The sequence below is a fragment of the Elephas maximus genome, chromosome 13 (assembly GCF_024166365.1).
Source record: "Elephas maximus indicus isolate mEleMax1 chromosome 13, mEleMax1 primary haplotype, whole genome shotgun sequence".
Classification (NCBI taxonomy): domain Eukaryota; kingdom Metazoa; phylum Chordata; class Mammalia; order Proboscidea; family Elephantidae; genus Elephas; species Elephas maximus.
This window is the reverse complement of record NC_064831.1, coordinates 61,465,763-61,480,683: the sequence shown is the minus strand read 5'-3', so window position 1 is coordinate 61,480,683 and position 14,921 is coordinate 61,465,763. Positions and strand designations below refer to the sequence as shown.

General features: G+C 45.4%; 1 protein-coding gene across 4 annotated transcripts in view; it reads right to left on the bottom strand.

The window, feature by feature from the left end:
* THSD4 (thrombospondin type 1 domain containing 4) overlaps window positions 1-14,921 on the bottom strand; it is a 740,188-nt gene that overhangs the window by 631,931 nt on the left and 93,336 nt on the right. For all 4 annotated transcript variants that reach the window (XR_007519877.1, XM_049905584.1, XM_049905586.1 and 1 more), the window contains one exon: window positions 637-992. Coding sequence is in view for 3 of the 4 variants with exons in the window: in XM_049905584.1 (XP_049761541.1) it covers window positions 637-992 (356 nt within the window). In the remaining variant the exon portion in view is untranslated. The remainder of the gene's footprint in view (window positions 1-636; window positions 993-14,921) is intronic.

Here is a 14,921-nt window from a genome sequence, read left to right as displayed (position 1 = left end):
CTGCCATTTCTTGACTTTGTATTTTACTAAGACCTTTAAAAACAGCTAGGTCTCTAACTAGACTTATACTCAAAGCAGTGTGTTCTCTCAAAACACTCTGGAGAAGCTTTCTAGAAAAGTTCATAGAATCCTGAAACCCAAGCCTGGGAACATCTACTGCTCTAGAGATTCAACAGCGACTTGTTCAGTGAAATGTTCTCGGATGTCGGCTTTCGGATTAGAAGTGCTTCTTGTCTCTGTCCTTCGCTCAAATTCACACAGCCAAAAAAAAAAAAATTTTTTTTTTTTTAAGGCCACGGACCTCTTTTCCTTTCTGCACTAGGCGGGCACACAAAGTCTCCTCACTCCTGGCCCCCTCCTTCTTTCACAGCACCTCCAAAAGATGCCTAAAGGCGTCCTCAAAATTAGCTTCCCTTCGAAGATTATTCGGACCACAAAGTGGTGTGGGAGTGGCCTTAGCCCTTTAAATGGCTGCAAAATAAAAGATGAAAAGAGCGGTGTGGAGCCAAGGCTCCTCCCCACCCGGCAGAAGCAACGTATCAGCCACGCACAGAGTCTGTGGCGCAGAGCGGTGCGCACGGAGCTTCCGGGACAGGGACAGTGGCGGGGGCGGGCAGGGTCCGGGAGCTGGCATACCTTCTTTCCGCCGTGGGTTCGCGGGCCCGGGCCTGCGGGTGCCGGCTCCCGCGCAAGACGGCGTGGCCCTGGCGGCCGGCGTTGAGGGCGCGGGGCTCCTCGCCGCTCCGGTGCAGCGGAACCGACGTGCGCACGGCGGACACGACGTGGCCCGCGAAGGCGCGCGCGGGGGCGGTGGACCGCGACAGGCCGCGCGCGCGGTAAGAGCCGGGCAGGCAGGGCCGCGTCTGCTCCATCACTCCGCCGCTGCAGCTGCGCGAGCAAGCCGACCAGGGACCCCAGGCACCCCACACGCCCGGGGCGCCGCCGCCGCCGTCCTCGGGGGCGCCCTCCGCCGCCGCCATCCGCTGCGGGACCTGCAGAGACAGAGGCCGGTTAGGGGACCAGAACGCCCGCTCCTTGCTTTCCCTATAACTTTGTTTTGCGCAGTGCTGACTTAAACCCAGTAGTTACAAGTAAGCAGCATGCCTATTTAAAAATCAGAAGAAAAAGATAACCCAGCCTGAATTATATTCGTCGTTATAGCAAAAAAAGGCAGTCGCAAAATATGATTTTTAATTTTTTTTTTTTTTAATGAAGGGGCCCAGAAAGGCAAAAGGCCTCATGAAAGTCATAATGGGGTCCTGGCTTTGGGTCCAGTGGCCTTGGAGAGCTCAGCGTGGTGCCCTCACCACAGACGGAGGCTTATCCCTCAGAACCTCCCCGTCAACCTGGACTCTGGTCCTTGGCTCCGGTCAGAAGGACTGGGCTTCCTTACATTGCAGAGGAGGCCACGCTGCCCCCTTTCTTCCTGTAGTCAAGGCAGCCAGGAGCAAAGGCTTAGAACCCTGGCCTAGAGCTGGGCAGCCTAGGATCACATCCCTGCAGCCACTTCCTATCATGTGACCTGAGAAGCTATTGAACCCCTCTGAGCCTCACTGCCTTTTAAAAAGTGACAGTACCTACCTCATAGGCCAATTGCCCTGAGTCAACTCTAACTCAAGGGGCCCCATGTGCGTCAGTGTAGAGCTGTGCTCTATTGAGTATTCGATGGCTAATTTTTCAGAAGTAGATCACCAAGCCTTTCTTCCAAGGTGCCTCTGGGTGGACTCAAACCTCTAACCTTTCAGTTAGAAGCTGAATGTATTAACCATTTGCACCAACCAGAGACTCCCATAGGGTTGTAACCAGATTTAAATTAGGCCATCCCTATCAACCGCAGAAAGCTTGGCACTAAATAAATATTTGTTAATAACAAATCAAACGACATATTGCATTGGACAGATCTGCTGCTAAAGATCTCTTTGAAGTGTTAAAAAGACAAAGATGTCCCTTAAGACTATGGTGCACATGACCCAAGCCATGGTATTTTCAGTCGCCTTATCTGCGTGCAAAAGCTGGACGATGAATAAGAAAGACCGAAGAATTGATGCCTTTGAATTACGGCACTGGCGAAGAATATTGAATAATACCATGGACTGTCAGAAGAAGGAGCTGGTCTATCTATTTTGGAAGAAGTACAGCCAGAATGCTCCTTCGAGGCGAGGATGGTGAGACTTCATCTCACATACTTTGGACACGTTACCAGGAGGAGCACTCCCTGGAAAAGGACATCATGCTTCATAAAGTAGAGGGTCAGCGAAAAAGAGGAAGACCCTCAATGAGATGGACTGACACAGTAGCTGCAACAATGGGCTCAAACACAGCAATGACTGTGAGGATGGCGCAGGACTGGGCAGTGTTCTGTTGTGTTGTACACAGGGTCGCTATGAGTCGGAACCAACTTGAGGGCACCTAACAACAACAACAACAGTGACAAAGATGAAAATTTTCCTGCTTCCATGGTGAATCGAAAGAGGAGAAAAATGGCAGAAACTTATAAGTTCTATCCAGAAGTCCCATTCATTTAGTTGGCCATTTCACGAAGACCTACTAAACTCTCCAAAATTTGTTGCTATCAAGTCAATTCTGACTCACAGTGACCCTACAGGACAAAGTAGAACTGCCCCATAGGGCTTCCAAGGCTGTAATCTTTATGGACGCAGGCTGCCACATCTTTCTTCTGCAGAGCGACTGGTGGGTTCAAACCCCCCACCTTCCAGTTGGAGCCCTGGTGACACAGTGTTTAAGAGTTAGGCTGCTAATCAAAAGGTCGGCAGATCAAATTCACCAGCCGCTCCTTGGAAACCCTATGGGGCAGTTCTGCTCTGTCCTCTAGGGTCCTGTGAGTATGTATTGACTCCACCGCAACAGTTTGTTTTTTTATCTTTCGATTAGCTGTCGAGCACTTAACTGTTGTGCCTCCTGGGCTCCTTAAGACTTACGAAGTGCCCCCAATATGCCAGACACAGTACCAAGAGCAGGGACATCATTGTCCTTGAATTATGCAGGCATGCTGTGAGTACCTGCCATATGCCAGCACTAAACTAGGGTCTGAATGTGAGGAGAAAAGCAGCCCCAGGCCAGCTATCCTCCAGAGGATGAGCTCACACAAATGGACTGGACCCAGCAGCAGAAGGTCTCTGCACAGGCAGTACAAGTTTGGGGGAGGCTCCTCAGACGAGCTGGCTGCCTGGGTCAGGTGAGGTAGGAAGGGATGGAGGAGGCCTCAGAGAAGGAAACGGGGGTCCTGGAAATAGCTATAGTTTCTCAGGCACCCACTCAGTGCCAGATGACGTGTGTAATCTCTGGATCCTCACAAAAGCTGTAGGTCCGACCTTAGAGAAGGGAAACCCAAGTTCAGAGATGAGTGACCTGTAGTCACATCACTACAGCAGAATTTGAATTCAAGTCTACCCAGCTCCCAATATCTCCACTTTCCAGTACTTCCTGCTCTCTCCCCAGCAGACAGCTGCTCCTGGCCCTCTGGACCCTTCTGGAATGTCCTTCCTATTTGTGGGATACTAGAATGATGTTTTGACTTTCCTTAGAATGTAAGTTTTCCAGTGAACCTCTAGTTTACACCTGGGGTGCAAAAAAGACCCCCAAATGACCCGCCATCTTGGTTCATCAGAAGTATTGTTTGACCAAGAGCTCAGAGGTATTTCACAGCTGTGCTCTTCCTCTGTCCTCATGGTACCCCAAGCACTGAGAGGGTGCAGGGGTTGTCTTCTCCTTTGTGTGGAACAAGCCCAAGAAGCTTGAACTCCTTTAGATTGCATGGAAGTGAGTGACACAGCTAAGATAACCTCAGAGAGTGACTGTGAGGGTTAGACCAGGAAATCTGGGGCAGATGTGCCTGAGGTAAGTGCTCAGTGAACGTTAGCGTGTTGTAGCTATCACTGTGGTCACTAAAAGCAAGCTCTCAGCTCTCAGGTGGAGTTCTTGCCCCCATGTAATCAGTCATCCTAAAGCCATGCGGCTTGTTTAATCTGGCCACCTTCCTGGGACTCTACTCCAGCGCACAAAGTAGTTCCTCAGTAACCTTTATAGCTTAAGTTGGGTTCCTGAAGGTTCAGGGAGTAACTAAAAGGCAGGATGGCTGGGTGAGCTAAGAACCCCTAAGGAACAAACAAGTGTCTACCCAGAGGGTTAGAGGCACCGCTAAGCTGAAATCAGTAGCAGCCCAGAGCCTGGGTGCCAGGCAGTCTATGGTAGCCATGTCCACAGAGGCAATGGTCAGGTCAGAGGTGCCATGAGGTGGAGCCAGCAGGAGAGGGAGTCAGCAAGAGCGAGACAGAGCACATGAGGAGGACTCTGGGTGATTTCTGGTAACCATGACGGGAGAGCCGCAGTTCCTGACAACGGCTGCGTGAGCCGCAGGGGCAGGGGCACGGGGACCCTAACCAGCAGTAATATTCCCAGTTCATCCCTATGAAATTTGGGACCCAGGAGAAAAGGCTTTTTCCCTGCTTATAAAACAAAACAAAGACACAAATAAACTAACTTTGTTCTTCTTCTGTACATTTCCTGATTTATGAATACCAAACTGATGGTGGATTTACTGAGATGGTTGGGGAAAACGTGCCCAAGCAGGCCATAGTCTTGATTTATAAAGTGATATACAAAGTGCATACAGTTAGTGGGTTGAAAGCCCTCCAAAAATCTGTCCATGTCCTGAAGCCCAGAACCTGGTGTACGTGACCTTATTTAGAAAAAACGGTCTTTGCATATGTAATTAAGGATCTGGTGATGAGCGATCCAATGACAAATGTCCTCACAAGAGATAGAAGAAGACACCGATCACAGGCCATATGATGATGGGGGCAGAGACTGGAGTAATACAGCCTCAGGCCAAGGCACGCTTGGAGCCACCTTAAGCTGGAAGAGGCAAGAAAGGATTTGCTTCCAGAGCCTTCGGAAAGAGTGTGGCCCTGACAACCTTGATTTCAGACCTCTGGCCTCTAGAAGCTAGGCTGTGTTTAATCCACCAGTTTGTGGTAATTTGTTATGGCGGCCACAGGACACTAATACAGTCTGTTAGTACTTGGGGCGCAGGGAAGGAAAGTGGACCGGCACTTGCTGAACACCTTCACTGTGTCCAGCACCATGGGAACAGCACACACGCGCATGGACCAGCTCCATGACATAGACAGCACCAATCTCACAGTATATTTTACAGCCCCCTGCCCCTGCCTCTGCCATCTCATCAAGCCCAGGAGGTTGGTGTTATCTTGCCCAATTTACAGTAAAGAAACGGAGGTCCTGAGATCCTGAGAGACTGCAAGGCTTGCCCATGGTCTCAGGCTACTAAGAGGTGCAGACAGGAGTAAAATTGAGGTCTCTTGACTCCTAGTCTAGTGTTCTTTCCCCCATGGGGCATGTAGCCTCTCTGTCTATGTCATTGGTGGAAAACAGGAGGATAAAATGAGTAAAAATAAATCCACTTTAATAGTTGTTCTAGTAGAAGGATACTTGGGATAAACAAAGACTTAAATATGTTTCTAGCACATTTGGGGATTTCAGTTATCTGCCACCTCCTGCTTTCGCGTTAACATAGACAACTAAGACGCTGCCTATAATGTTTGGATTAGACATGCAGCTATAGGAAAAATCCACTTCCTAGAACTAACCCCGCTTTAATTTAGTTTCCTATTGCCAAATTGGGTAGGGTCCCCGAGGGGAGAGAACATGAAACCACATTCCACCCTATTCCACTCAATAAGAATTTTCTAATTTATAGCTGAATTATGTTGAGTGACTCGAAATTCCATCTGAGTCTCCATGGTGGGAATCTAACCACATGTTCCAGAATTTTGTTTTTATAGCATATAACCAGAAACAAAGAAAAAAAAGACAGAAACAAAAAGGAAGGAAGGAAGGAAGTAGGGGTGGAGAGAAAAAGGTCAAAGAAAAAAATGAAGGGAGGAGGGCTTGCGATGTGAACCCCCTCACCGCACCAACCTCTCATCACCCCGCGCTCCTCCCCATCTCTCGGTTTTCTGCGATGCAAGATGGGAAGACTTTTAAGTGCCTGAGACACAATATTATTATTAAATACCCATACCCATTGCTGTCGAGTCGATTCCGACTCATAGAGACCCTATAGGACAGAGTAGAACTGCCTCATAGGGTTTCCAAGGAGTGCCTGGTGGATTCGAACCACTGACCTTTTGGGTAGCAGCCATAGCTCTTAACCACTATGCCAGCAGGGTTTCCTATTATTCAATAGCCACCCTTAAAATCCATTGCCAGCAATCCAGTCAACTCTTTCTCATAACAACCATTATAGGACCGAGTAGAACTGCACAATAGAATTTCCAAGGAGCACCTGGTGATTTGAACTGCCAACCTTTTGGTTAGCAGCTGTCACTCTTAACCCCTATGCCACCAGGGTTTCCAGTGACTCTATAGGACAGAGTAAAACTGCCCCCAAAAGAGTTCCAAGGAGTGGCTGGTGCATTTGAACTACCAACCTATTGGTTATCAGCCGAGTGCTTAACCACTCCACCACCAGGGCTCGAAAATAGCTACAGGACCTCTGTATCTGGTGGGAAACAGCAAATCCACTGCCGTGGAGTCAATTCCAACTTATAGCAACCCTATTTTTTTTTTATAGGACAGGGTAGAACTGCTCCATAGTGTTCCAAGGCAGACTGCCCCATCTTTCTCCAGTGAAGCAGCTGGTGGGTTCGAACCACCAACCTTTCAGTTAGCAAGTGTTTAACGACTGTGCCACCAGGGCTACCAAAGAGAAAATCATGGTGAGAGACAAAAACAAACAAATAACTGAAACTCAAAGTCTCAGGCTTGTAACCTGCCAGGGCGCTCCATATTCCCAACACACACAAAAACTGAAGCAGAAAGCCCGAGGTGCTTCTAAAATGGGTCTTAAACTGCTATCCTGATTTTCTTCATTTATAAAGAGTTCTGATGGACAATAAGAAAAAGACAACCTGTTAGAGATAGAGACAAAGGACATGAATGGAAAGCTCACAGGAAAAGAAATATATATGAAAATTATTTAACATCACATAGAATCAAATAAATGCAAAATAAAACAATAACCATTGCAGTCGAACAGATTTGGACTCATAGCAACGCTACAGGACAGAGTAGAACTGCCTCATAGGGTCTCTGAGGCTGGTGGTGCAGTGGTTAAGAGCTACAGCTGCTAACCGAAAGGTCAGCAGTTTGAATCCACCAACCACTCCTTGGAAACCCTATGGGCCAGTTCCACTCTGTCCTAAAGGGTCGCTGTGAGTTGGAATGGGCTCGACAGCATCAGGTTTGTTCTTGGGTTTTTTTTTTTTTGAATCTTTAGGTAAGCAGACTGACACAGGGAGGTGTAACTAAGGTATGGCAGGTAGGGCACATGCCCTGGGTACAGCTTGAGTAGGGGCACCAATGAGAAGGTCTATTGGCCATCAGAATTTCTATGGCCAGCTGTGAGAGATCATTCAGCAATTTAAACTAATTGCCATAGGTGCTATTTTCTGTAAATAGGCCCTTGCTGCCACATCTTTCTCCCGTGGAGCCGCTGGTAGGTTCAAACTACCAACCTTTCAGTTAGCAGCTGAGCGCTTAACCACTTGCCACCAAGAATCCTTATAAAACAATAAAATCCCCTCCTTTTTTTTTTTTTTATTATACTCTAGATGAAGGTTAAGGGCTACGGCTGCTAACCAAAAGGTCAGCAGTTCAAATCCGCCAGGTGCTCCTTGGAAACTGTAGGGCAGTTCTACTCTGTCCTATAGTGTCGCTATGAGTCTGAATAGACTCGGCGGCAGTGGGAGTGAGTTTGGATGAAGGTTTACAGAACAAACTAGTTTCTCATTAAACAGTTAATACACATATTGTTTTGTAACATTGGTTAACAACCTCATGACATGTCAACACTCTCCCTTCTCAACCTTGGGTTCCCTATTACCTGCTTTCCTGTTTCCTCCTGCCTTCTAGTTCTCAGCCCAGCAATTCCGTCCCTCCGGGAAGTTGGATGTGTCTATGGAGCTTCCATGACCTTGCCTTGTACAAGTTGTGTTGGCTTCCCCAGTATTGTGTACTGCCTTACCCTTCACCAAAGTACCACTTATCTATTGTCTATTGTTTTTCCATCCCCACTCCTCCCCTCCCTCTTAACCATCAAAGACTGTTTCTTTTTGTGTGTAAACCTTTTCATGAGTTTTTACAATAGTGGTCTCATACAATATCTGTCTTTTTGTGATTGACTTATTTCACTCAGCATAAGGCCCTCCAGATTCATCCATGTTATGAGATGCTTCACAGAGTCGTTGTTCTTTAGTGTTGCGTAATACTCCATTGTGTGTATGTACCACAGTTTGTTTATCCATTCATCTGCTGATGGGCATCTAGGTTGTTTCCAATTTTTTGCTATTGTGAACAATGCTGCAATGAACATGGGTGTGCATATGTCTATTTGTGTGGATAGCTCTTATAAAATCCCCCTTTTTGCCCTTTAAATTGGACACAGATTATAAAGTTTGATAGTACCAATATGATAAGAACGTTCACTGCTGATGAAAGTCTAAATTGGGGTAAATTCTTTGGAGGGAACTTTGCAATACTTACTGAAATTTTAAATGCACATGTCTTTTTTTCCCCCACAAGTTTTATTTGTTTGTTTTCTTTTTTTAATTTATTACTGTACTTTAGATGAAGGTTTATAGAACAAACTAGCTCTCATTAAACAATTAGTACTTATATTGTTTTGTGACATTGGTTACCAACTCCACGGCATGCCAACACTCTCCCTTCTTGACCTTGGGTTCTCTATTACCAGCTTTCCTGTCCCCGCCTGCCTTCTAGTCCCTGCCCTGGGCTGGTACGCTCCTTTAGTCTCGTTTTATGGGCCTGTCTAATATCTGGCTGAAGGGTGAGCCTCAGGAGTGACTTCATCACTGAGCTAAAGGGGTCAATGTGCGTATCTTTTAACCCAACAGTTCCACTTCTAGGAATCTGTCTTACACATATACTCAAAACTAGTGCTATAAAGTTGTATGTATATAAAGACACTTATTGCATCGTTGTTTGTAATAACAACCAAAAAAAAAAAAAAAAACTGGAAAAAAAAACTAAACGTCCATGAATAGGAGCTAGGTTAAATAAAATCTAATCCATCCGAACAATGGAATACAATTTATCTGTGAGGAAGAATGAGACAGGTTTATATCTGTTAAAGTGGACAGCTCTCCATAACATATTAATAAGTAGGGGAAAAAGTAGAACAGTATATAGAGAATAAGCCTATTTCAAGATATATGTGTGTATGTGTATTTCTGCATATACAAAATGATAATAGGGTGATGAAGTAGGGAAGCTTTTACTTTTCACTTTTATACCCATTTCTTCTGTCTGTGTTTATTACTCATGTGCATGTATTATTTTCATACCATAAAGAGGTTTAAAGAACTTTTAAATATTGTAATCACAAACGCTGTTGGTTGCCTACCCAATTCCTAGTCTCCTCTTCTTTCTTGCTGGCAGATCTCCAATTCTGTTCAAGTATCACCACCCCCCACCCCCCATACATAGTGGTGTGCCCAGAAGAGGTTGACCTGAATCCCAGTAATCCTGGGTGGAGCCTGAGAATTTGCCTTTTAAAAAGTTCCCAGGTGATGCTAATGCTGTTGAACCAAGGGCCATAGTCTGAGAACCACTTGTTAGGCCACTCGATGGTAGTCACTTCTCCCTTGTCAATATTTGGTTTTCAAAAAGACATACGATGCATTTCTGGCCAATGAGACATGAGGCAAAGCTTGCTCGGAGGCTCTGAGAAAGGTTTCCTAAAAGAGACACGAGGAAAGGCGGCCCCTTTTCTTTCTTTGAACAATGTTGCACCTACATTAGATGCCTGTATCTATCTATCTTCTGACTATGAGGGAAGCCAGCCTGAGGACAAAGCTAACACAAAGCACAGAGCAAAGACGAGAACTGGAGAGAAGCATAGCTAGATCCCCAGTGGTACTATGCCTAGAGCTGAGCTACCTAAGAGCTTCTTTCTGAGCCAGTTGATCTAAGGTTGTTTGATACCTGCAGCTGAAAACATCCTAACTAATTATAGGTGTGAAAACTGAAACACAAATATACCAGCCAACAACCCTGTTCCACCCACATATACACAATGCATTTTAAAACTCTGACTAAACTGTTAATCAAAAGATACAATAAAGAAAGTAAAAAGGCAAGCCACTAACTGGGTGGATGGGTGGGCGGAAATATTTGCAACGCATACGACTGATGAAAGCCCAAATATCAAGACCTTCTACAAATCAATAAAGAAAAAAATGGGGGAAATGGAGAAAAGACATTAACCAGGAATTTCACCAAAAAGGAAAGAGGAACAGCACATAAACATGTGAAAAAGATGCTCAGCTTCATTAGCAATTAAGGACATGCAGAAGAGATTCAGTGGTACATAACTTCATACCTACTGTATTGGCATGAAATTTAAGAATCAGACAATACCAAACAGTGAGGATGGTGAACGAAGGCAACTCACATACACAGGTGGTGAGCATGTATATTGGTACAACCATTGTGGAAAACAGTTTAGAATTATCTACTAACCTTAAGCCCTGGTGGAGCGGTGGTTAAGTGTTGGGCTGCTAACCAAAAGGTTGGCAGTTCGAATCCAACAGTTGCTCCTTGTAAACCCTACGGGACAGTTCTACTCTGTCCTATAGGATGGCTATGAGTCAGAATTCAACGCAATGACAAAGGTTTTGGTTTTGAGGTTTTGCATTCTTGATGGAAACAGTTCATTAGACCGTTCATGGAGCCACTGGGTAGGTTCGAACTGCCAACTTTTAGGTTAGCAGCTGATCACAAACTGCTTGTACCGTCCAGGCTCCTAATATATATATATATATATATATATATATATATATATATATATATACACGAGTGTGTGTGTGTGTGTGTGTGTGTGTGTATAAAACTAAAGGATGGGAAAAAGTAACACAATTTTTAGAACTGTTACTTCTCTGGAGAAGAGAGAGGGCACTCAGGGAGGGCACATGGGGTCTTCTAAAGCAATGTTTAAGCTGGATAATAGATACTTGGGTGTCCGTTTTATTATTATTCTATACGCTGTTGTTGTTAGGTGCTGTTGAGTCGATTCCAACTTATAGTAACCCTACAGGACTGAGTAGAACTGTCTCATAGTGTTTCCAAGGAGCACGTGGTAGATTCGAACCGCCAATCTTTTGGTTAGCAGCCGAGCTCTTAACCACCGTGCCACCAGGGCTCCATTCTATACTTTCTCTCTCTCCCTCTCTCCCTCCCTCCCTCTTCTTTCCCTCCCTCCCTCCTTCTCCCTCCCTCCCTCCCTCTCTCCCTTTCTCCCTCCCTCCCTTTTTCTCTCCCTCTCCCCCCTCTGTCTCTCCCCCCCGCCACCCCTCTCTCTCTCCCCCTTTCTCTCTCTCTCTCTCCCTCTCTCCTTCCCTGTCTCCCTTTCTCTCCCTCTCTCTCTCCCTCTTTCTCCCTCTCTCCCTCCATCCCTTTCTCTCCCTCTCTCCCTCTCTTCCTCTCTCTCTCCCTCTCTCCCCCATCTCTGTCTCTCTCCCCCTCCTTCTCTCTCCCTTCTCTCCCCCCTCCTTCTCTCTCTCTCCCTTTCTCCTTACCTGTCTCCCTTTCTCTCCCCCTCCTTCTCTCTCTCTCTATATACCATTTTGTGTGCATGTTATAGATTATTCACAAAAAAAAGAGTAAAATAAAATGAAGGGTCAAATTGTTATACTTCAAAATTTAAAAAAATCAGATTGATAACAAAAGCACCAGACAAGTTAACAGCAATTATCTTTGCACAGTGTAACTTTTGTCCTTTATTTTCTACTTCTCTAATTTTTCCTAATTTCTGTAGTAAGCAAAAATATTTTTATAACAAAAAATACAAACGACTGTTCCTGGTGCATCTCACAGTCCTGCTGGCCCACCCCCTTTCTTTCTTCTTCTTCTTCTTTTTTTTTTTTGAACATTTTATTGTGGTTTGGGTGAAAGTTTACAGAGCAAATGAGTTTCCCATTCAACAACTACATACACTTTGTTTCGGGACATTAGTTGCAATCCCCTCAATGTGACAGCACTGTACCGCCTTCTTCCCTGGGTTCCCGTTTCCCTTTGCCCATCTTTCCTGCCCCTTCCTGCCTTCTGAACTTTGTTTTTGGACAATGGTCATCCCCTTTCTAAGGGCAAGTGCCCTGATCACATTTCCTGCTGCTTAGGTGGCCTAGCTGTGACCCATGATTCCACTTCACTTGCCCCTCGTAGACATCGTAGATTAGACCGGGGTAGGCACTTTCCTTCAAGTATTAGGCTGAAACATTTAAAAGTGCTAATATTTGACCAGAAACCCTGGTGGCATAGTGGTTAAGAGCTGCAGCTGCTAACCAAAAGGTCAGCACTTCGAATCCACCAGGTGCTCCTTAGAAATCCTATGGGGAAGTTCTACTCTGTCCTACAGGATCGTTATGAGTCAGAATCGACTCAACAGCAATGGGTTTTGGGGTAATATTTGACCATTCTGATCTACCAAAACAGCAGTTTCATATGATCCAACTTAGTATGAGTGGCCTCTGATCCTGGCAACAAAAGAGCCAACTAGAAATCTCTTCCCACCACACTGTGCAGCGCTAATGAAAAAAGCAGAATGCAGTGAGGCCCCATTGCCTACCCACCATAAGCTTTGCATGACTAGCTGGCGGTCCCTTGGGACTCAGGCCAGTGGCTTGGAGCAGCTGGCACATGAAGGCTTGTGGCAGATATTAACAAATGACACCAGTATCAACCACCATTTATTTAGTACAGCACACAGGCCAAGCAAAGGGCTAATTGCTTTTGTTGTTGTTAGGTGCCATCAATCCAATTTTCTACTCACAGGGACCTTGGGTAACAGCACACGACTGCCCTACAGGGTTCCTTCCCTTGGCTATAATCTCTACGGTCGCTGGGTGGGTGGGTTCAAACCATCAGCCTTTCAGTTAGCAGCTGAGCACTTAACCATTGTGCCACCAGGGCTCCTAACTGCTTTATGTGTATTATTTAATATAACCCTCAAACCAACCCTATGAAGGAGATAGTATCATCCTCCCTTTACAGAAACAAACAAACAAACAAAAAACCCTGAAGTTTAAAGAGAAGGAGTTGCAGAGGTAGTAAAACTCATGATAGTCCATACACATATAAGGCTCTTCTCTGGAGATTTCCAACAATATACAAAATACAGTGACCTTGGGAGTGATTAAAATTCTGCATTGGGCACATGTGAGAAGAATGTCACTAAAAGTCAAGTGATTACTTTTAAATAGCCTTGTACTCATAGATTGGTGGGTTCTAAGGGAATTTAGGGTCCTATTATTAAAATATACCATTAAAATAGAACCCTGGTGGCTCAGTGGTTAAGAGTTCGGCTGCTAACCAAAAGGTCGACCGTTAGAATCCACCAGGCCCTCCTTGGAAACCCTATGGGGCAGTTCTACTCTGTCCTATAGGATCATTACGAGTTGGAATCAACTCGACGGCAACGGGTTTGGCTTTATTATTATTATCACTATTTAAATTATCAGAAAAGGAAAACTAATTCAAACAAACAAAAGAGGTTTTACATCATGGAAGGTAATATGCTGCTGAAGGGGAAGGAGTGACTGATGGAATTCATATTGGGTGAAGGAGGTAAGATCTGCCACTGCAAGAAGGGAAGAGACAAATGGGAAGATTACAGCAAGAGGTGGTCAAATATATCCTTTATCTACCCAAACCAAAAACAAACCAAACCCACTGCCATCAAGTCAATTCCGACTCATAGCGACCCTATAGGACAGAGTAGAACTGCCCCGTAGAGTTTCCAAGGAGCACCTGGCGGGTTCCAACTGCCGACCTTTTGGTTAGCAGCCATAGCACTTAACCACTACGCCACCAGGGTTTCCTTTTTCTGCCCAGAGTGCTTTAACACATTCCCTACGTCTCATACTCACAAGATTCACGTCAAGGACGTTATTTCTGTTTTGCAGATGCAGTCATTGAGATAGAGAATGGCAGTGTGGCCTACTGGATGAAGCATGGGCTTTGAAAATACACAGACAAAATAATGCAGATCTGGCAGTGTTATTGGGTAGATAAAATGAAATATCTAAGTAAAGCATCTCGTATGCTACCAGGCACCCAGCAGGTGTATAATAGATTCCATTTCATCCCTCCATTGGTATAACTTATGTCACCAGTTAAGGTCCTTATAACTTGTAAGAACCAGATTTAACTCTTGAACGCAGGTTGACTAACTCCAGATTCGGGCTCTTTCCACTCTACAAGGGATTTTTAAGGATGAGAGTAGGTCTAAGGTATGAGATAACAAAATTACTACAGGAGCTCTTTCAAAGCACACATGCTATGCCATGCCCCACCCCCAGAGATTATGATGTGCCCTGCCTGGGGTGACCCTAAGGGGCTGGGTATTTTGGATAAAATCCTCTAGAATTTCTGATATCCCTTTTCTCATTTGAGCACTGCTGCTTGATGCCTCTTAAATAAAAAGGGCGGCACAAACAGTTAAGCCCTCGGCTACCCAGCCAAAAGGTTGGTGGCTAAAACCCACTCAGAGGTGCCGCAGAAGACAGTACTGGCCATCTGCTTCTGAAAGGTGACAGCCTTGAAAATCCTATGGAGGAATTTTACTCCCACACACGGTGTCACCATGAGTCAGAATCAATTTGAGGGCAACTAAAAAAAAAAAAAAAAACAAGAACATGGGGCATTCTGCCCGCTGTCTGTCAGTCTGTTGAACTGTGGTGACGTACATGTGGCTATGATGTTGGAGGCTACGCCACTAGTAGTTCAAATACCAGCAGGGTCACTCATGGTGGACAGGTTTCAACTGAGCTTCCAGACTAAGAGAGACTAGGAAGAAAATCAGC